Source organism: Copadichromis virginalis, linkage group LG2 (genome assembly GCF_057382275.1).
Source record: "Copadichromis virginalis isolate Kocher_CV1m ecotype Utaka linkage group LG2, C_Virginalis_male_GT1.1, whole genome shotgun sequence".
Taxonomy (NCBI): Eukaryota; Metazoa; Chordata; class Actinopteri; order Cichliformes; family Cichlidae; genus Copadichromis; species Copadichromis virginalis.
The window spans coordinates 9,353,867-9,377,372 of record NC_140619.1 but is presented as its reverse complement, the minus strand read 5'-3'; the positions used below and the strand labels follow the sequence as shown (position 1 = coordinate 9,377,372).

The 23,506-nt window shown below is 40.8% G+C and overlaps 1 protein-coding gene across 1 annotated transcript; it reads right to left on the bottom strand.

Moving 5' to 3' along the window:
* Window positions 1-1,293: 1,293 nt before the first annotated feature.
* Window positions 1,294-23,178, bottom strand: tgfbi (transforming growth factor, beta-induced). Its single transcript, XM_085470133.1, has 17 exons — window positions 22,945-23,178; window positions 20,195-20,293; window positions 10,106-10,170; window positions 9,848-10,005; window positions 9,571-9,735; window positions 8,984-9,130; window positions 7,184-7,325; window positions 6,894-7,106; window positions 6,200-6,337; window positions 5,963-6,105; window positions 3,655-3,791; window positions 3,217-3,347; window positions 2,711-2,835; window positions 2,288-2,390; window positions 2,026-2,093; window positions 1,831-1,855; window positions 1,294-1,738 (listed from the first exon to the last, which is right to left on the bottom strand). Exons 1-17 carry the CDS (start codon window positions 23,055-23,057, stop codon window positions 1,677-1,679), a joined length of 2,034 nt encoding a protein of 677 aa, XP_085326259.1. The 5' UTR covers window positions 23,058-23,178; the 3' UTR covers window positions 1,294-1,676.
* Between the last annotated feature and the right edge of the window lie 328 nt (window positions 23,179-23,506).

Below are 23,506 nucleotides of genomic sequence, written 5' to 3'. Positions count from 1 at the left end.
TGAATTGAATTGAACTAACATGACTAATGACTAATGACTTCAAGTTTTCTTTCTGTTTGTTTCCATTGTCTGTAAGTTGAATAAATACATGTGTTACCTGTTATTTAGTTCAAACTGCGGGTACAAAATTCAGAGAATATGCTGTGTTGTCATGTGACCTGTTCTCTCATGTGTGCCTTTTTCTTGTTTTGTATGCATTTCTCTTATTTATATTTATTCCTGCTGTCTTACTAATAATATTTTATTCCTGCGGTTGGTGTGGAATTCACATTTTCATTAAATTATTTTAACCCTCTCTGGCATTGATTTTAGTTTTTCAGAGAAAAAATACTTCACCCTATGTGTGGTGCTGGAAACATTTTACCAACTTATAAACTCATAAGTCTAAAACAAACAAGTTCATGTCGTGATTGCTGAAATTTCCCATCACCTGAGGGTTATGCAACTCAGTTACCTTGGGTCAGATGTTCGTGCTACACGGAGCTGAAAGGTTTGAGTTAGAGAACTTTTCCAACTTCTGTGCCCGCTCCGCGTGGTGCCCTGCTGCGAGCCGCAGCTGTCCTGCATTACCTGCTGCTGTCACTCATCTCCACAGCTGACACCTGAGCCGCAGCTTTAAACCTGCTCTGCATTAAAAGAAGCCAAACACAGAGAGCAGACTGACAGGAAGTCCCAGAGTCTGCTCATACTAACTAAATAAAAGGCCCGGTAATTTAATGAAATCAGGCAGGGAGAGCATGTTTGTAGAAGAGGTCATCCTCACCGTTTCCAAAGTTTCAGATGAACTGAAGCTGATAAGAGTTAAACTAATGATATTGGTGACTTATTACTGACTTGATTTAGACTCACTATGAGTTTGTTTTGTGCTCATGTCTGAAATTTGATTTTGATGGGAAACACTCATCGAACAGCTCACGGCTGATGTTGATGTTCGGTCTTGAAACAAGATCATTTTAACAGCATGTTCTGGTCTCTGAGAGGCGTTCACTGCTTCAAATTAAACTGTGCAAAAAGCAGCTCAGTTTCAAACCTGGATCACATCAGGGACGATGCAGGATTCCCAAATGTTAGAGGGATGGAGTCACAACCACTGTCATAGGTAGAATCTGAGAAAATTACAGAGCAACTTTTGTTGTAAAAATGTAACTAAGACATAATGATTTGATTGTTCTTCAACTTCACTTTCATACAGAGATGTTAGTGCAGACAGATGCGAGGTGAGGCTGAAGGACACATGGTGTCAAACGAGCGGCAGTGTGGTCTCACTTTTCGGTTTTATTTTACAAAAAAAAAAAACCACACAGAAACCATCAGCTCTATGGTTGCTTCGAGCTCTGACATGCTGCAGAACAACACGAGTACAAAACACACTTTACAAAAGTTCACACTCTGAATTATGGAAGTAAAAACTAGCTGTTATATATATATATATATATATATATATATGTTTTTTTTTTTACAGCGCACAGAAAAAACAACATTGGTTTGATTAAAAATAAAAAAGGAACAATTTTAAAAAGTCTTCACACACATTTCTTCTTTTCCAGACATGAATTACACCAGAAAATCACCTTCAGATCCTCTCATGGCCACGCAGCAGAGGATTTAACACTTGACCTTTGACCCTCTCTAGAGAGCCTCTGCTTTTCTCCTTGTCGTCTTCCCTCTTGGCAGTGTTACTGCCTCCGGCTGATCATCTTGCTGGAGTGACTGTTGAGAACCTTATTGAAGAGATCGTCTGAAGAAACAGAGAATGAAGCAGAGCAGATTCAGATGAGAGTGGCGTGCAGCAGGAACTAAACATATCATGAAGACATTACAAACACTCACCGTTCCTGAAGCCCCTGGAGTCTGCCTGCAAGACACAAAGGAGGGCATTGCAGCCCAAACATGTGATTCAGTAATCAGAGGACAGGTATTACATCAATCTTTCTGATTTCAGGATTTTGGACATTTTGAGGTGCAAAAGTGATATTCAGATTATTTGTGAAAAGGTTTTTTGGCATAAAGAAAGGCCTTTCTCACCCTGGAAGCGGGAATGGCTCTGAGAGGAGCTGCAGGTCCGTCGCTCTGCTCTCTGTCCACCTTTGGAGCTGAAGACACAAAAACGCCAGGTCAGCTTTAAAGGACAGGTCTACATTTGAAAATTGCTTACTTCGCTTCAATTTTATGTATACAGCGCCAAATCACAACATCAGTGGCTGCATGGCGCTTTATATTGTAAGATAGACCCTACAATAATACAACTATCTTATCCATAGTTCGATGTTGTAAACACGGTACTCACGCAGAGGTCTGATGATGCTGTTGACCGCGTGGATAATTCCGTTTGTCGCCATCAGGTCAGCGTCGGCCACGGGGATTTTGTTGACGTAAACCGTGTAGTTACGCTGAGAGACAAAGAAAGGCGTCAGACTCGCTGATTATTCCTAAGAAAACAGCAATACTGTGCAACATCTATGGTCAACACAAATTAAATATGCCTTTAAATGTGAAATAAGATACAAAGTGCTGAATAAAATATTGAAAACAAATATAAAATAGACAAATTAGAGATGAATAATCAAAATATAACAACAACAACAACAACAACAACAACAATAATAATAATAATAATAATAATAATAATAATAATAATATCAATAATAATAAACTGTGTATTTAAACAAAAAAGATTTCGACATCTTTTAAATAACGTTTTTGAACCAACCAAGCCCAGCTCTAGCTTCTCCCCCTGCAGAGTTTGGAACCTGGTGTGAGAGGAGACGCCACCGCTCACCAGCATACTCTCCCCCAGGTGATACTTGAGCACACCTGACAGGTGCTGAGGGTCACCTGGACACAGAAACACAAACGGTTCTTACTGTGCGTCTGATCTCATTTCCTTCTTCATGCTAAGCTCTGGTATAAGCCACGACTTGCTTTGCCCCGTGTCAGTAGATGACTGGAATCAGAGCAGAGTCTCTGTATGTCTTTATTAGGGTGGAAGCTGCTGCTGTTTGTGCAGCAGATTAAACAAACAGTTTGTGAACATTCAGCGTGTTCAGTCCAAACAAAGAGCAGAAAATTAGCCCCCCTGAGAAATCTCTACAAACCACCTCTCAGTATAAACTGCTGTAAAGAAAATAGACGCTTTCCACACGTGTGTGGAAACTGTCCATGTGGATTAATTAAGAATGTGAATAAAGAGAAGCTGTGTGGTTGAACAAAACTCACGCATCAGCCTGTTGCGTTCATCCTGCGGCAATTCATTGAAGGCATCGTTGGTGGGAGCGAAGAAGGTGAACACCTTCTGCTGGTTCAGAAGCTCGGTCATACCTGCTGTCTGGATGGCATTGACCAGCGTGCTGAAAACAGCAATAAATGATGTTAGCTCGAATGGCAACTACACAACAACACACTAACACCTCTGCTTCCAGTCATTATGCAACACCAAACTAACAGCTTTATGATAATCTAGGCTAACAGCTGACTCACTTTTTTGGAGCTTCAAACTACAAAAAACCCTTTTTCACTGATCATAGTTTGTGCAGTTGCTGCTCTGTGCCTCTAAGGTGCACTGTAGAGTCATTAAAACTGCCAATAGGTGACAGGGAGTGTTTTTGCTGTACTTTTCCATCAGAGAAACATGATTCAGATGGTACAGATCCTCACATGAAGCGGTCATCGGCCTTCAAGACATCCATGATGTTTCCCATTGGTGGAGTGATTACTTTGTCCACTGTGAACATGGTGGCATAGCGTCCAACCTTGTCATGCGCAGCGATACAGGCGTTCTCGATGCAAAGGTTCTACAAAGAAAAAAAATTGTGTTTAAATACCTAACACTGGGCTTTGGAATCAGAAAAAACGAGTTCTAGTTATTATTATTACTGTTATTATACTGTTTAGATACCACTGCTAGCAAGCCAGAGTGTTTCTGATATATTTGTTGATCTAATATTTGTTGTGGAAACCTGTTAACCTTCACACTGACCATGCTGAGTTTGACCATCTTGATTTTGAAGGTACCCTTCTAGTTATTATTATGTTGCTTAGATTAAAAAACCTGACCAACTAAAGCTTCTTCTCTGTAATGTTTGTTGACTTGCGGAGGAAACCTGACTACAGGCCTGAGGGAATCACAGATGACTAAGAATTTTTTCATGCTACTGTCTCCACATTCTAGAGTCTAGTGTAGGATATTATGTTGGTCTTATCTTTACAATGTAAAGTGTCAAACACAAACCTTAAAACATACTTCACATTAAAATGTAACAATTAATGGTGTAATGTAACTCTGTGGCTAAGTAGACAGGTTTATATCCTCTTTAAATGAGGTAACACACCACACACAGTCCCACAATGGTTAAGTATGGAAAGACTTAACCACTGTGGGATGCAGGAAGCTTGATGTGGTCTGCAGAGTTCATTACCGAGCAGACAACCACCCACAAACCAGACCTGGGACATGTGGAAACGAGCAGAAACACAAACGCCTCACATCCTGTGTCACCAGAGCACAATCAATACTACTGCTAGGACGTATCAATGCGTAAAGCATCAGTGTGAGAGGCAGCTAATCCACTACAAAATCAGTTCATTTTTCGGTCATTCATCGATTATCTGACTTGACTTTTGCAAAGTATGTTTCTGAGAGCCTAAGGAAAAAACTAAAACTGACACATAGAGAGGGGTTAACAAGGGCAGAACAAGGGTCAACGGAGGGGAGAGAAACGGGGACCAAACAAGGGCTAACAGCGTGCAAGGGAGCACACAAGAACCAGCAACGCTAACATGGGGTAAAGGCCAAAGTGACTCAATACAGGGGCGATAGAGGCCAAATAGGTATCAACTTATTAGGTGTAAGCTTGTGAGATTAAAAAGGTTTTTAACGTAGACATAGTTATAACTGACCTTTGGTCAGCAGCCAGCTTGTTCCAAAGAACAAGACCACAGTAGCTGAAAGCACCCTCAGCAGGCTGAGATCTGATTCTGGGAACCGTTAAAAGATCTGCATCTGATTACTTGAGAGGTCTTACTGGGTTAGAGAATCAGCAAGTTGAAGATAGGCCAAAACGTGAGCCTTGAGGAACCCCTGGTTGGATTTTTTTTAACTACTAATCACAGTTTAGGTCTCTGACCTGAACCAATGAAATCATAAAGGCTTTGAATTAAATGTCATGATCAACAGTGTTAAAGTCAATAATGAGATCAAGAAGAACTAAGACAATACAAACAAGGACCAACCAAGTAGAGGGTGCACAACATAAAGTAATCACCCAAAATAGTGACATGGTATGACTAATCTGGCTAGCCTACTCAGCAACTGGTGATGCTGACTGTTCAGCTCCAAACAATCATGGGAAAATAAGCATTTATTGTGTTTCATTTATTACTTCAATAAAGTTCTGTCTGCATGTTTCAAGTTAAAGTTAATAAAGAAAAGAGGTTTTCAAGAGAGATGAAAACCAGCATCTCGTTAGGAGATGGAGGCGGTTTAATTCCTCATGGCAGCAGCAGACGGAGGCAGCAGCTCCATCAGAAGTTGATTCTTCAGCAGCAGCTTCCTGTTCTGACCACAAACAATCACATAAAACAAAACCACATAAAAGAGCAACATCTGCTGTGAACAGCCTCTTGATCCAGCAGAGAACTATCCACACTCAATTCAGCCAAACAGCTGAACAGTTGGCTGTTCTGCATTCAGAATATTTAACTTGTTTCAGGTCCAATTAAACACTCTCATGGCTGTATTTTGACACATGATGAAACAGTACTACTCTGCTTCTTTACCCTGTGAATTCCAAGTACTCCTAACCACATCTGTACACTTCTAGAATTTGTGATTTTTGGCTGTTCAGTCGCCCTAACAGAGAGTTATGGTTAGTAACCACAACTGAGTCTGAGACACAAGGAATCTGAAAAGTGTCTCTAACAAACTGTGGAACAAACCACCAAGTAAAGAAATGTCAGTTCTTACTTTTCTGTAGACAAAGACTCTGAGTTTGAGGCCTCCCAGTGTCTCCAACTCCTGGCCATGGTATAGAGCCTTGGATGACAGCTGCTCCTTCAAGACGTGATTACTCATTAATTTTCTCATGCTGGGAGTCATTGTCATACTTCCTGTTAGACACGTGGAAACAATGGCTGTTCATACCCATTTCTGATTATCCCTACAGGATGGCAGGAAAGGCCTTTTTTGGGGGCCACACGTTACCTTTAAAGGCGTCGTTCAGGGGAGCAAGCATGGTCAGAGCCTCAGACCCGGTCAGGTGGGGGGTTAGACCAGCTTCAACAAACATCCTGGTCGCAGTGGAAACAGATGAACTTTCAGCCAGCTCCAGGAGAGTTTTAGCTGCAAGAGACAAAGAAGTATTAATACTATCTCTGGTACAACTAATAATCCTTTTAGGTAACCCTAACCCTAACCTAAAAATGGTAACTGTAAATTTTCCACCATTGTTCACTTCCAGTGGTACTCAATGTGGACAAATGTGACTTGGTTTATTTTAATATAATTGGTCCCATAGTCACTCGACACCACCATCGGCCCAATCAATTGGTTCAAGGTGTGATTTCATAACACCAAAATTTGATTTGGTTGAATACCACCCAGGTGTAGAGATCCAAGAAGTGGACGGATCTTGTCTCTTAGTCTCAGTGAGGACCCTAAACTTTGAAAGATCTGTAAAAATAATAAACATGAGATTTTTTTTGGATCTCCTGCTAAGACAGAAGCTCTTCCAATGACCTGAAGGTGATAATTCAACTCTGAGTCCATGATTATTCCAAGTGCTTATGTTAAAACCACTACTGAAGGACTATTTTGTGCGGATTCCTTGTGCAGCAATATCTTCCCTATATTGGGTGAAGCATTGTGGTATTAGTAGTATTGTTTGTAGTGCAATTACCTGAGTCAGGAATGAGCAGCTCGCCGATGTAGTGGATGACTCCATTGGTGGCTAGCTGGTCCGTCTTGGTGATGATAGCTTTGCCATTCAGGGTCACGTGTTCTCCATCACAGCCGACCTCCAGCATGGTTCCCTGCAACGTTTCCATTGGTGTTCCTGACACAATCGACTCTGCGCAGTGCATGTTCTTCAGGATGTGGTAGTTGAGCAGGTCTGAGGGGGCATACAAAAGTAATTAAAAATATAAACAGAGCCAGATAGAAGGAGTCAGAGTGTCTTGTGCCAGTCACCTTTTAGAGCTATGGGGTCTCCCAGAATTCTGTTGAGGGTCTCCCGAGGAATCTTCTCGAAGGCGTCGTTGGTGGGAGCGAAGACCGTGTAATGACCCTCGTTCTCCAGCATGGTGGTGAGACCTGCAGCAGCAAAGGCCGTCTGAAACACAGACAATGAGATATACAAGAAAACAGAGACAAGAGTTTAAGCTGCTTATTCCATCAGAACTTACAACTACTACAAGTGTCTGGGGACGTGCAAACCTATTGCTGTAGAAAAGCTAAATGTTCAGGATTTCATAGCTCTCTAATTGTTTTCTGTATGTGACAGATATGGACAGCAGTCACCCAGAATCTGTTACTGTGGAGCATGTGGTTAAAAATGTCTTTTTGACATAAGAAACAACTTCTGTGAAAAAGATTTTTCCCCAGTGTCAACATACCCATGGCCACACTCTAAATTGCCAGACAAAAGGTGGTGGCCAGGGTTCTTCTTCTTCTTCTTCTTTCATGTTTGACGGCAGCTTGCATCGGTGGCCAGGGTTTGAAACAACTAAATGCAAAGAGGGATAACTGGACCGCACCACCACTTCCTGCTGAAGGGTGAATGTGTGTTTTCTTTAATTTACAAATAAAGTAGTTGTACTTCGTGGCTCAAGAGTTGGGAGTTCGCCTTGTAATCGGAAGGTTGCCGGTTTGAGCCCCGGCTTGGACAGTCTCGGTCGTTGTGTCCTTTGGCAAGACACTTCACCCGTTGCCTACTGGTGGTGGTCAGAGGGCCCGGTGGCGCCAGTGTCTGTCAGCCTCGTCTCTGTCAGTGCGCCCCAGGGTGGCTGTGGCTACAATGTAGCTTGCCATCACCAGTGTGTGAATGGGTGGATGACTGGTTGTGTAAAGTGCTTTGGGGTCCTTAGGGACTAGTAAAGCGCTATGCAAATACAGGCTATTTACCATTTACTTAATTAAATGTTTGAGTTTAGTTTAGGGTTTAGTAGTTTTGATTTCCTTCTTTGGTGTTTAGTTTATTAACAAACAAGACTGTACTGCATTGTTTGCTGTTTATGATTGTGTTTTGTTTAGTTACCCCTCGTGTCTCAACGGTCTGATCAGCCATTATATATACCCTCGTGTGTAATTTCATGTGGAGGTCATTTATGTTTGTTTGGGCAGTCATTTGGTTTGTTAAGTTTGCAGTCTTTGCCTGAGTTGAGTTTTGTTTCTTTGACCTCTTTTATGAGCTCAACATTTATGACTTTTGTAAATATAATTTTTGGGTTGGGTTCACAAATGAAAACCCTATTTTTGTAATAATTCCTGTGACTCCTCCTGCTTTTTCAACTCGGTCCATCACAATGTCCCATAGAGGTCTGCAACAGCAACTATGGACTAGCAGGTCCAGTTAATGGGGTAGACCTTAGATTCAGAAGGAGAGTTCATGGGACTTTAGAATTTTTACTGATACTTTACCTTGTGATATATTTTAATGATTTACTGTGATGGAATCAAACTCTTTGTCATTTTATGGTGAAAAATGTTCTTCTTAAACTGCTGAGGTATTTGCCCCTGCTATGTTTCACAGCCTGGTGAAACTCTCTGTGATAGTCATTTTATACCCAGTCATGTTACTAATGAACCTAATTAGCTGGCTGATGTTCCACCAGCTGTTACACAACTTTTACAGTTCCTTTAGCTGTTCATGTAACAACTTCATTTAAATATTTTTAGATAAGCAGGTATTTCTAATTTCGTAGGCTGTTTTAATACAATTTTTTCCAAAGGTTTAAAACAACAAAAGGATTTTAAATTCAATGGACTTACACGCAGAGTCTCCAGGTCGTCATCAATGTCAATGATTGATTGCATGTTGTTGGAGATGGCTGTGATGACGCGGTCAACCACGTGCACGATGCCATTGGTGGCATGTTGGTCAGGTTTGACCAGACGAGCGCAGTTCACAGTCACAATCTGTAGATATAAGAAGAAAATGTATTAATGTGTTGTTACTGCAAATATTTGTGTTACGCCTTTAACAGTTATGTGTATGATCATACATTGATGATCATACACGTGATATGATACCTAATGTAAGATAATAATGATGTTCAGAGCAAGACTGTACATACAGCCTCAGTTTTGAGCCTGGAGACAGTCTGGTAAAAAAAAAAAAAGTATCCTAACAAGCACTGGAACTGCTGACCAAAGTCCTCTGTGGAGAAGGGAGAGCAATAGCTTAGCTGATCAATACTCAGAACCCTGACTAAAGTCGGTTGTCTCAGCTAATGATTCTTCCTGCGGTGGTTTCACATTAATTACAAATTTCTCTGGTCTATATTCATGTTATCATGACAGCTAAACTTGATTCCTGTGCCAGAGTTACAGGATAACAATAGTATGTCTTCATTCACCCCATTGCTGTAGTGGTGTATATGGACGGGGGCGTCCTGGTACATGGAGGAGAAGGTGGATCCGTGCTTCAGCTCCTCAGAGGTTAGCCGGCGACTGACCATGTGGTAATGAAGAGCATTTAACAGCTCGATATTCACATTGCTCACCAGAGCGTCAAGGATCTCCTGGAAAACGACAACAAACGACACACAATGAGTTAAGCAGGAGAACCATCTCTGATTGCTCCTCACAAAAGGAGCGCGAGGTTGCAGTAAAAGTGTGTGAGTGTGTACTGACTGTTGGCAGAGATTCCCAGGCCTTGTTACTCGGGGCGAAGAAGGTGAAGCTTCCTGGACCTTCGATCTCCTCCCTGAGTTGGGCTCGATCAGAGTACATCTGAGTGGTGGAGGCGCCAACCATGCCCAGAGTGCTGTAGATGTTCACAAGAGGCAGCGCTGCAATGGTGCACATAAACAAACCCAGCTGATGACTCTCTGCAGTAAAATCCCAACAGATGTTTTAAACATATTTAGTGTAAGGGGTGAGAGGTCATACCTGCAGGACAGCCCTTCTCCCCGGGAATCTTCTCATACCCAGGGCAGCACTCATAGGTGATCACCCTGCAGAGAACACATAAAAACACAGGAGAACATGAGGATTCTTGTAGACCTTCTTGTATTCCCTGACGTCAGAGCAGAGGCTTCATGTCAGACTTCATGTTCCTGTTTCTCTATAAAACTCTCTGCCGCATCAGGAGCTCGTAACTTGTCTGTAGGGTTTCTGCTACAGGATACTCATAAATTCCTGTCTGACAGTAATTATGCTAATAAAGTTACGAGCTGCATGAGCAGACCTGAGAGTCTGCAGGTAGTGCAAGTGGTCTTATGAAATGACAAAAAAAGAGCTCCAGTAACCAATCAGCCCTTACCTGACTCAACAAAACCCACCTGTTTGTCCAGGAAAACAACAGCTTCTACAAAGCTGAAGACCCACCTTTGTTTACTGCATCAGTACTTTGCACACTAACCACTAGTTTATCTAAAGAAAAGACAAAAAACTATCTGTATTATGGCTTTAGCTGAATGGAAGACCTACACATCTTTCAGCCTGAGTAAGTCATCAGATGGAAGGAGTTAATATTGTACAACACAAGCTAAAAGGGGAACTCTGAAACCAAAGATGTCTTCAAAAGCAACTTAGACTTTGAGAGAGCTGGATCTGAATCAGAGGCAGCTCAACTCTTTGCTGGATTATGTCAAAGTGCTGAATGAAGGCAAAGTATAAGATAGTGGAATGGCAATATGATAGGAACATCATCCTTCCATGTGTGCCTGTTTGGTGGCTCTTCAGTGTGCCTATGTACAAATGACACCAATCTACCTATTTAAATAAGCATTTGTATGTAGAAGACAAAAGAGAATGGGCACACCCTCTGGATAATCACTGGAAAAGTCGGACCTATTGAGGCCACAATATTAGCCAGAGAAAAATCACGCTGCTGTACTACAGCCAATATCATCCAGTGGGACAGGTGAGCACTGAATTTTGCTGATGACCCTTTTCTGAGCGCCCAAACATGACTCATTTGGACACAGAGTGGATGAGGTGAGTGACATGCTGCCTGCAAATTATGGAAAAGAGAAGAAAAACAGACAAGGAAAGGCTTTGTGTTTCCCTGAGTGTTTTGGATTCACAGTTTGAAGTGTATTCCACCAGAAAAATTATTCTGCATCCAGAGCATTTAATTGCCCTCTGATTTTTTTCCAGTTTCTCACTGACTGAAGAGTTTTTCAGTCATGACATGCAGATCATGTTATGTGTGCTAGATTTACATGTCACACATTAGTGGAAGCAGCACATCTACTATTCCTACTCATTGTAAAGCTGTATGTATGGGACTGTTTTTCGTCGCTGCACCAACACATTCGCAGTCTGTCCACAATCTGTTCTTCATGGTGGGCAGAAGGTTCCTCTATGTCTGAAAAACAATTAAAAATAATTGGAATTCGCATTATAAACATAAACTTGTCTGAGAAAGGAGGAAATTAAGAAATGCTGGTTTATGGTGTCAGATTGTAGTTTAAAATCTTTTAAAAAATCCAAAAAACACAGTTTATTTTATAAATTATGGTCTGGATGTAAAAAAAAATAAGGAGAAAGAACAGTATGGCTTATGGCTGGGTTACCCTGTGAGTGACAGGGATTAATAATGGATTCTGACTCTTTTTACCTAGTGTACCTAGTGGTCACTCTGGGAAGTGCACCCACTGAGCAGGATTTACAAGCAGTAACTGTGGGACCAGGAGGACCTGTGGAGGTCTGTCTGCTGGAAAAATCTCAGAACGTTACTTCAGCTACAGGCACATGTGGGCTGCAATGAAGCGTACAGCCTGAATGGAGCTTTCAGGACTTCCTGTTGAGATTTCCATAATAAATGTGGCTCCGCCGTCTGGGCTCATAAAGCTCATTTCCTCAGAGAGGAGAAGAATCTGCAACCAGACTAGACGTCTGAGAGGAAACCTGCACCCACTGCCAGGAAAAACACTAAAACCAGGGCAGGAGCCCCCATCCAGCTCCTCACTTCCTGTCCACTACAAAATAAAAGGTCATTATGAAGAGAAAAGTGGCAACTCGACTGCAGTTTGAATAGTTCTGGACATGAACATTACTAGTTTCAGTTTAACCGGCAGCTTGAGGGTGATTAAGACTTAACCAAAGCAGATTTGAACTATTATGTCACTGCAAAGGTAGTGAAGAAGACGCATACCCATAATAGTCAGTGTCTTTTAAACTGAGAGCAAATGAACATAATTCAGCGGGGGAAAAAAATCAACCGTTGGCTCAACAACCTTCACTAAAAAAGCTTCTCAGCTCTGACAAATACTTTGATTACATGTATGACAGAGTAATTCTTCATTTATTTGAATGTCGTCTTCAAAGACTGTTTTATAAAAGACAGAATCAAAACTGGAGAAAACTTCTTGGTCAGTCTGTTTATCGAGCAGTTTGCTGGGGTTGAATTCCAGAGGGACATAACAATGACACACAGTGACAGTGACAATACTATCATTATGAAAGCTCTAGCTACATGTATTAGAAATACGTTGGAAATAACAGTGGGCCAAAGATTAAGTCTTGAGTCTTGAACACCGTAGTTAGAATGTAGAAGGTGGAGAGCAGATTAGCTGAGGTGAAGCCTAGCAGACAGCCAGCAGCTACAACCACCTGTGTCGCTTTAATATTTAATATTTATCCTGCATGTATAAGCCAACCTCTTTGTGTCAGCCTGCCTCTATGTTGCATGACATGGGAACTTTTTAATTTGCAGCTGGAGATAAATCGTTGATTGATCAGTCTGCCAGCAGTTGAATTCTTCTATAAAAATCAATTTCCTAAACTTCCTCCTGTGTCAGCTCCTCCACTATGTCCTCTCTCTGAGACGTTCTGAGTCTATAAACATCAGATGTGTATTTTCTTCAGCTTTACGAGTCAACAATTGTTGGAAGGTTGACTGGCAAATTTATTAAATATATAAATTTTCCTGATGGGAAGAGTCCCCTGATGGAGGAATCTCATTATGAATTTCTGAGTTTCTTGTGTTTGTTTTAACAGAGTGATTAGTGGACGAATCTTTCAGTGAAGCCAGGACCACCAACCAGTCACTGCTCCATATTAACACTTAAACCGTCTGCAGACAGAGGTCTTATTTCTGCTCTCAGGTCCTCTATAATAAAGTTTAACGTCGACAAAGAGAAAAAGGAAGCTCCCAAAGCTCCCGCAGCCTTCATCACATAAGTGCAAACATGTGAAGAGCAGCTACTGATGGTGTGTGTGTTAATGTGCGCAAACACACACTGGACTGATTATCAAAGCAGATGGAAACTCAGGTCCCTTTTGTTCTCCACATAAGTAAAGATGGCTGCTGTGGATTTATGACAAAACAAACAGAGCAAGGTTGCAGTAATTCTGCCGCCGGGATCGAGCTGCTCAATGAAAACCTTAAAAAAGAAATGCTTTCACATCAGTCAGCAGCACGTCATCCTTCAGATTGTCAGAGGAAGCTTCAAACATGAAACTGCCAGCCATGAAAAGCCTGAGAAAAGTTTCATCAGGGATTAAAAGTCATTTCCAGAATGTAAAAACAAGGTGGACACGTACAAATTTTGTCTTTGAGAAACTTTTATTAACTAAAGCTGATGAATTAAAGTTAGACACCACAGTGAGGCAATTAAGGGACGAGTTACACAAGCTTGGTTATTGTGAGGGTGCGGTACATAAACGTGTGCTAGTTAATTCTAAATGAAATGCCCTTTATTTAACAAAAATGCCTGTTAATGATCTAGATTTTTTTTCTACAAAATTAATACTTTTACACAATATTTAAGAGCCAGAAATCTAATCTTCTGACCGAATTCTGTGTCATATACACCGCACAGGTGCAAGATCACTGATTTTATTAACATCTCAATAAAAACTCTGAATAAGTCAGTCATGACAAGCTAACAGCTAACAGTTTAAATCCAGACTCTACAAACCACATCACACATTCCCAATAATCAAAGTCTAAACATAACACAGCTCAAATCATAGTCAAGCGTTCCAAACTTCATGTGTACATCAGTGTGTACCGCTATATGCCTTATTATGTGGGCAAAAAGGACAGAAAGTTCAGTTTTATTTTGCATTTTACAAATAAAGGATTTGAAAATTATACTAAATTGCTTCTAAAAAATCTTGTAGCTCTAAAAACTACCAAAGCTCTCAGAGGTTTCAAAGCTAGAAGTGAGCTTGAACCTTTGAAGCTCTGAAAGCTAGTGGAGCCCTTGAAGGTGTCTGAGCTGTCAGAGTGATCAACGCTCTCAGAGCTCTTAAAGTTCTTGGACCTCTAACAGCTACCAGAGGTCTCAAGTCTTTGAAGTTCTCAAAACTTGTGGAGCTCTGGAAGCTACCAAAGGCTACAAGGATCTGGAAAGTCCTCAAAGCTCTCAGATTTCATAATAATTATCAAGACTAGGTTGGGTAGCAAAAGATCAGCGAATAACTTTGGACACCAGACCTCTGTGCACTATTATAAAAAGTTCTGACACATAAGAAATCACAGCAAGAAGATCAAAGGGACAAAAGTAATGTAACAGTGATAAAGATATGTAGACCAGAGTGAAATCCCCCCATCAGATCTCACCCAGCTGCTGAGCTTTAAACATCTCCAGGCTACATCTCTGACCTTTGAGCCATGTTTTAGCAGTTGTAGGCTGACACAAAGTCTCTTCTCGCAGTTTGACTCCAAACCTTTAACGCATTTTGCTTTTGTTGTTTTAGCTCCTAAACTGTGGAATGAATGAACTCTCACAATCTGCACAGCTGCCTCCTTCAGTTGAAAACCTGTTGACTTGGATAGTTTTACCTCCTTTAACTGCATATTTTGATCTTTTGTTCTTTATAACATAAATAAGATGGTTACTTCAGTGCTGTTATTGTAAGTATTATTATTATTATTAGCAGTATTACTTAGGGTTAAAGAAACAGATGTGGCATTAGTGTCTGACAGACAGAGGGTACTTTGAGGACCCGGGGTTCAGAGGGGGGTTGTAGTGAATTACGATGGGAGTTATGAGTCTTCCTTCTGCTGACCTCTAACCTCCGGATCCTCCTCCACAGAAACCCACGGGTCCAAAGCCGCAGAGACAAAGACATGACTGTTAGACTCAAAATGCCCCACCAGTGTAAATCCAACTAAACTGTCAGAGATAAGAGCTCAGTGTTTCCACACCCACACTGTGGGTGTTGTAAGATTTGTGTGCATGGGGCGTCAGGGTCCTCCAGCAACTTCACTTCCTACAAATGTCCACAGAAAGTCTCACTTCCTCTTTCTGTCCTATTTGCTGCCAGCTGAAAGAATCTGTTTGTGAGAAACATTCAGGCTGAACTGTGAGCTGCGTCAAGGCTGTGTCCAACATCCTGACTGGACACATTCAGGACAGGAAATGCACAAACACACAGGACGAGCCTCACAAATGCATGAATAAATACACAGAGTAAGCAGGAGAGATGAAAACAGTATGAGACAGAAAGAGGTGGCGGACAGGAGGAGGATCATCTTCAGATACAAGACGGGAGAAGAAAATAGTGGAGCAGGCTGAGAGATGAAGAAGATGAGGGAACAGAAACTAACTAAGAAGAATTACAGTAGAAGAAAGAAGAAGTAAATGAAACATTGCAAACAAAGTTATGAATCATTTCTTATGCTGTCTGTTAAACTGCTGAAGCGGACATTTCCATAAGTTTGCCTCATGATAAATCTGTGACAGAAACACCAACGCCTTCGGTTTGAATTCAACACGCACCAATAACCGATCAGCTGATACTAGACTGTGGCAAATAAAAAGACATTAACCAGAGACAGGGCTGATATTTAGCTCTTCTATCTGGCTTGCTGAATATTAAAAATTAGAGCGACAAAGACCAAAAAGGTTTTAAAATTGTTATTTTTATCATCATCTGTGTAAATCCAGACTAAATGCTCCAATAATTCTAACATGTGAAGCATTCCTCGTCCAGAGCTCATGGAGAGATGATGGATGGAAGAGTCACCCAGGACACCAAGATTCAGGTTCCATTTAAAAATAAAAGTAGATGTCCGAATTAATATTTTTAGACTCCGATTTAAGAACTCGCGTTATAACGTGAGTTCAGGGATGCCACGATCTGCTGATCTAATTTAAAGAATCTCCCCAAATATGGAATAAATAAAGTATTTCTCATTGATAATTGATCTGAGCCCACACGAGCTGATGACTTAGCTGATACCCTTCCACAAATCCACTTTTTCATCTATTTTGATTTTAAATACTTCACACACACTTACTATGCCTCTGCAAGCTGTTTTGCAACCCTCTTTTCTTGTTTCAGCGTCATATCTGCTGTCACTGACGCCTGCTCTGATCTGTGAGAGGCTCTTTGTGCTACACACGGAAAGGTGGGGCGGTCCCAGAGCAGAGTTTTACCAGTAAATCTAAACGACTGCAGATATAAATCTCCTCTGACTGCTCCTTTGTGGTGCTACTTTAACCCTGTCTGGGTTCAAATAGACGCTTTTACAACATTAACCACATACCTTCTGACTTTGTGTACTCTGTTTTGGTGGTAGTTTTTCTTTTTCTTTTGTATTTTGTTGATTTTTTTTTGTCTCAGTTTAGTTTTTCCCGTCGAGAAATCTTCATTTCTCCACAACATCCATCACCTTCCTCTTACATATTGGACCAAAGCTGAGTTTAAAGTGGCAGCAAACAAACAAACAAACTGCTGGCACATTTTGAAGGCATGAATGCATTCACACTGACAGTGGGTGTTTGTGTTTGGTAAAATGTGCTGTCAGAGGCTTGACAAGTTGCAAATGTTCAGATTTAAAAATCAACACTGATATTCATGTTTGAGTTTGTTAGAAAAAGAGAAGCTAATAAAGTCTGGGGAAAGCTTGAGTGGATTGAATAAATGTGGTTAAACAGCCTTTAAATCATATTTAGTTTCATGTGTCCAGCTGATTACTGCTTTGCTAAACTGGCTACTGATATAACTCAGAGTTTAGTTTTTCTGAGTGAGATTTAATGCCTGTAGTGATGAATGTTATGTAGATTAATCAGGAGAAAAGCTGTTGTTATCACTGCAGAGGCTTCAAGTCCAAATCCCTGTTTATGTGTTCTGTCATTTTGATTCAGCATTTGCAACTGCTGCTTCATAAGTAAACTGTATCACTGTGTTCCTGTTAAACAGTGTTGTCTGTATAAACACATGTATGAAAAATAAGCCTCCTGTCTTTTAAATCTTCCTCACCCACCGTCACCTTCCTCATGTTCACAGCTCTGCAGGGACACTCTGCAGCCAGCTGCGTTTCACTCAAGAATGTGCCCATAGAAAGAGTCTGGGAGGATTTTAGGATTTAGCAGCACGTTTCCTCTGCAGCGCCTTCCAAACACATACCAAGCAGAAATCCGGATTTAAAATAAAAATCAAATGCAGCGTTTAACGTTCAGAAAGGTTTTTCCTCTTTGGGCTGAAGATGTAGGTGGGAAGTAAATGCAGACAGTAAATTTCAGTGGTTTACAGTCAGAGACACACACCCACATTATTAATGAGGCAGCAGAGGCCAGCTGTGCTGCAGATCTCATGAGCTGGACAGGATTAAAGCAGAGTGCTGTGTCTGTCTATTCCTGTGAGGACGAGTTTCAGTTTTAGACTTTAGGGCTTTCTGGCCCTCACTTTAGAACTGTTCACACTTGGGCTCAGGTTTAGCTTTAGGCCAAATGAGATGAGTTCTCACAAAAGCAGGTGTAAAAAAGCAGTCTGTTTCTCGGCACTCATGGAGCTCAAATGGGAAAAATCAGCTCTTAAGTGAAGTTGGTTTTAATCCAAGTGTTTGTGGATGGTTCTGGAATGACTTGTCTGACTGGCCAACTTGACCCCGTGACAAAAAAAGCCAAGAAAATCAACAGTATTTGATTTTTCCACTCCCAAATTTCCTCTCAAACTTTATGTGCATTCTCTTGTGTTCCTAATGTTCAGATGATGTGCATGAGGTCTTTCCTGTTTGTGGATGCTTTTCACCTGACAGACTTGTTTACTATACTGCCTGATTTCCAGTGTATGACCTCAACTTTGATCAAAGACTTGGATTTGATAGACACTTACAGCAACAGCAACAACAAAAAGGCTTTCACTTTATTTACATGGATGCATCAATAGAGATGAGTTTATTAAGAACAAACTGGTTTCTGTCATTTTGAGGTTTAGATTAAGTCTTGTAGTTTAGCTGCTGTTTAAGGTTTTAGTCACTTTTAAGGACTTTTGTGGTTTGAGGATTTGGGCTTTGTATTCCTGGGTTAAGTAATATTTCCTTCTTTTTGTTTAGGTTATTCTTTCTTCCCCAAGTCTTTATCTTCTTTAAATGATAAGCGGACAGTTCTTATATAGCACTTTTCTACACTACCTGAGCACTCAGAGCACTTTATACCACTTGGCTCATTCACCAATCACTTTTTAAAAAGAAAAATATAAGTGCTTTCTATCTAACATTCACACTTCAGTGGATGCAATAGACCAACTTGGGGATATTTGACATGCAGACTGGAGGACTGAACCACTAACTTTAGTACATCACTCTACCTCTACCTCCTGAGCTACAGCCACATAGAGGCACTTCTTTTATTTTTAAAGTATCTCTCATGTCTTGTATTCAGTTTTACTTCCCTCGTGTGTTTGTTTTGATTAGTTTCAGCTGTTTCTTGTTGCCCACCTGTTTCTCTTATCTTGACTGTTGTCAGTGACTATGAGTGTATATATAGCCTCAGTTTCTTTTATCAGGGTGTCTGTGATCTAAAACTGGTACCAAATACAGATGGAACTTAGTTTATGTCATTGTCAGAGCAGAACAAAAAATAAAAAAGGTATATGTGGGCATGTTTTGGCAGATTTGGACAGAAATGGCTACCACAGCAGGTAGCTCCACGTTTGATTTGGTAGAGTTATGCACTGGATGCCCTTCCTAATGCAACCCCACAGCGTCTTGCCATTCACCTGGGAGGGATCTTTTGTTTATCAAGTGAATGTGTAGAGACTAGCCTTACGTTAAAAGTCTTGTTATGATCATATTCCTATGCTCTGTAAAATAAAGCTAAGTGAAGAGGACTTTGTTTTCCTATTCTGGACCACAGTGTGATTCATAGGCAGGTATCTGGATTCACTCTTAGGACACTGGATGCTGTTTATCATTCTGCCTTCTGGTTTATTACTGGCAATGGTTACAGCCATCATCGCTGCAGCTTACATGGAAACACTGGATGTGCTCTGCAGTCCTTACGAAATAATATAAACATTTTACTGTTTATAAGGCTGGAAGCTTCAGTTTCACATCTACTTTGTCCTTGCGTCGTATCCTTATGTGACTTTAAACTGGCATGACTGTAATTCAGAGCTACCCTCATTGCAGTTTAAATAATTTTCAGAAACTCTCTGGACGACTTTACAAGCTAAACTCACTTTTCAAAGGATGAATAAGTGTTTTTAATAAATTAAAAACTTGCTTTATATACTTTGAAGAACATCATTACCGCAGTTTGGGGACTGAGTTCTGTGTTTCAACCTTATTTGATCTGAAATGAAGCTTTAGGTAGGAAACACTGAAGGAATTCAGACTTGACTTGGACTTAAATTAATGACTCGGACTCTAACTCGAGAGACTTTAGACTTAGACTTGAGGACTCCAAAGGAAGTGAAATATATCAGAAAAGTCAATGTATATGTTTGCACGTGTCCTTTAAATGAACTCATGAGACTGGGAGTGGAGTCTCAGCCTCAGATGTAAACTGACTCTGAAGTTTGTGCTTCGCTCTTTTTATTCTGAGGTTATGTAAGAGGCAAGTACACCTAGGGAGAAGGACATTTCTCTGTCATCTGAATACAAACTCTCTCTTTTTAGCAGAACTAAAGTCAAACTAACAGATTGGGGTGAAATCAAATACAAAAATCAACTCAGAACCACAGTTGTAACCAAAAGTGAGAAGCAGTCGACCTGTGCTCTGCTTCTTAAGGAAAACTAAGAATGTATTTAAAATGGTAAATATGGCAAAAAGTGCAGTCGGTGGGACTTACGTGGGTTTGCCACAGATCTTGCGGTGGTACCACTGTTTGCAGTTGGTGAAATATTTCTTGCTGGTGCCTTTAATCTGTTGCATGGCGCAAACATTGGGTCTGAAACAGAAGAGAGACAAAGAGGAAAATTTTTATTTTAATTCAAATGTTTATACTTATTAACCACTTTCATTTCCAACATACAGAGACAGTCGGCTTAAGTAAACCGCTAATCCTAAGCGTGAGAGCAGAGACACGTAGAAGCTCTGTTAAAAGTCTAAATCAAAGTATTTGAGTCATCAATTCATAAACTGAAACAGACTGACAGCCATAGGTTTCACAAATGATAAACTGGGACTGTCAAAAATTCAGTTCATACCAACTCTGGTAAACATAATTATCCCCAATTAAGAAAAACACTCAAACTCACTCAAGCACAATGTTGTGATCTCAGTCGGCATGCATATCGTTTCATTGTGTGTTGTTCTGTCTGCATAGGGATAAATATTAAGACGAACCACACCACACAATTTAGAGCCTAAGCTAATTTGCACTGGCTGTCTCCCGAGGCGTCTGTGCAAAACACACACACGCATGACTAATAAGCAAAACAATCTATACCATAAATCATCCACAAAGAAATCCCAAACTCAGAACATAAAGGACAAACAGAGCAGTAAAATACATGAAAGAGCAGATCGTTCATGGCTGCAGGGCTGATCCCTCTGCAACAACCGTCAAAATGATTAAAATGATCTCAGTTTGAGTTCTGCAGGTTAGGAATTTGTCACGTTGTTGACCCGAATTGAAAAAGCTGTTTATCCAAATGAGGATTTACGTAATGGCACCTTACAGTTCCCACTAGCTGACCCATGTGATTATATCCATCGAGGAGCCAGAAGGAGAAGGCAGGAGGAGGAGGAGGTCTGATATTAGGTAATTCTTCTGTGCGGAAACCAAGTAAGCAACCGTTTTCTGAAGTGTTGTTTCTAGTTTGGTAACTAAGAAAATGTTGTCTGCCCTTCTTCCCTTCCAGCCTGGGCTCACAGCCAGATGTGAAGTATTTAGGAAAATGCATTTGTCCTTGTACATGAACACAGTTTACATCGCTTTTTTCAATTCCAGTCAGGGTGACAGTGAAACCGGGAGTTTTTTCCTCTGAGAACTTTTCTATGATCGTTTTGTAAACCTATTATAGCTGTTAAAAAAAAACAAAAAACAGAACACGTGAAGAAAAACTTTTTTCTAAAAGTTGAGGTCATTAAAGTTGATGGAAACTAAACTTAAAAGTGAAACTGCCGTCGTTTATAAAGGTTTTGGCACTGGTTTTTGTCAAATGGTCGATGACTGATTGCTGGAGCTCTTTCTCTAACATCGTAGGGTCTTCAGCTTAGGTATAGAAATTAACTTAAATTGAACATGAAGAGTTATGGCAGATTATATCAACCAGTACAGAGTACAAGCCGGATCACTGTAACACCCTCACACGCTGACTCTCGGCTTACACTCACACAGACTCGCTCAGGCTGGCACTGGTTTCCTGTCTGTGAAGGAAATCCAGCTGTTTAAACCCTGACCCCCCCCCCCCCCCCCCAAACCATGGATATTTAATATCGTACTGCAGTACACAAAGAAGAATTCAGATCCTTCGCTTAAGAAACAAGAAACCGTGTCACTCCAGTGAGAGATGAAAATTACCACCACACCTGGCACGAATTGAAACCCTGGATTCAGATGGATATCTGGAGCTGGGCTAGTTTTTTCATATTTTCTTCAGAAGAACCAGGATGTCTCCCTTTTTGTGTGTATATTTCAGTTGTATTTGTATGAAGTGTGAAGATATGACAACAAATATTCAATTATGTCACATCCCACAACAGTGAAGAATGACTAGATGTGGACTGACTCGAAACATTAATCACCTGAGTTGGCCAGAGCTCCACCTCTAACAAAAACCCATCAAGTGAATCCATCCAGAACTTTAAAGGCAGTCCTGCTAACAAACAGACACATTGAACCAATCACATGAGGAGATGATGCTCAAAAAGTCAGCGACTTCCTTCCGACTATTTCTAAAATTATTTTTTTAATTGTCCTTTTATCATCTCTGATCATTTAATAGTTGCTTTATTGATTTTCAATTCTCCAGTTGTGCTTTGGAGGAGTGCATTATACGCTTTGAGATCATGAGGAAAACGTGAAGTGGTAGTTCTTGAATAAACTTGATCACAACCATTGTCCAAATATGGAGATACGCGCTTTTCCCTGCACAGTGAGGCCATAAGAAACAACCGTCAGACAGATGTGAGTAAAATGAATATTTTAGCTGAGGTGTAGTGCAGAAAAAAGCTGCACAACACGAACTAGATTAAAAATCTGCAGAACATCTGTTTTTCATTTGCAGCAAATAAGTATATTCATGACGAATCAATCAATAAAATTCAGTCACTTTCTAGTAGTCGCCCTTAGAAGGAATCTTTTTATTTCTCCAGTAAAAATATTCGATACACGTCATGTTCCTGCGTAATGAAGTACTTTTATTTTCATACTTTGTTTCCAAACCGGGACTTTTATTTCTTTATTAAAGCTGAAGTTTTAGTACATTTAGTGTAGTGACTAAAGGACCAGAGTACTGACACTCCCGCAGATTATCGATCACTCTCTGATCATTTCTATTGATCAGCTCAGTAGTAGTTGAGGTTCAGTCGGGCAGGACCAGGCTCGGCTCGGGTCACTTAGATTCAGGAGAGAAAAAAAGAAAAAAACCTCACCCATGCGTCCGGCCTCTGATCCGGCTGTGCTGCAGGACCGCCTGGAACGGAGACCGGGCCACACACGCGGTCAGAACCAGGGCAAGACCCAGGGCCAGCGCGCACACATTCATCTTCACTTTCTGGAGGTAAAACCTGCTGCTGGTGCTTCTTCTTCTCTTTCTTCCTGTGCTTTTTCCTCCTTCCCTCTCTGCAGCCCTCGGTCCCTACAGGGACCAGGACAGTCCGGCTTTATACACCGAAGAAAGAGGAGGAGTGGCGAGGAGGATGGGGAGGGGCGCACCAGAGCAGAGCTGGGAGAATCCTTTGTTGCAGAGAAGTACTAGTACAATTGTGTAAAATACTCCCCGGCAAGTTGAAGTTTTTAAGAGTACCCTGCAGTAACATGAGACTACTGCTTTGAATTCACGAGTCACCGATGATGATCGATATATTATTGGTTTATGTGTAGATTGTTCTTCACGAGTCGATCAAATATTTCTCTTTTATCTGGTGTGAATCCCTTACTTTGATCACGTTATATTGTCAGAATAAGTCATTATTTTATTAATTTCATTTAATT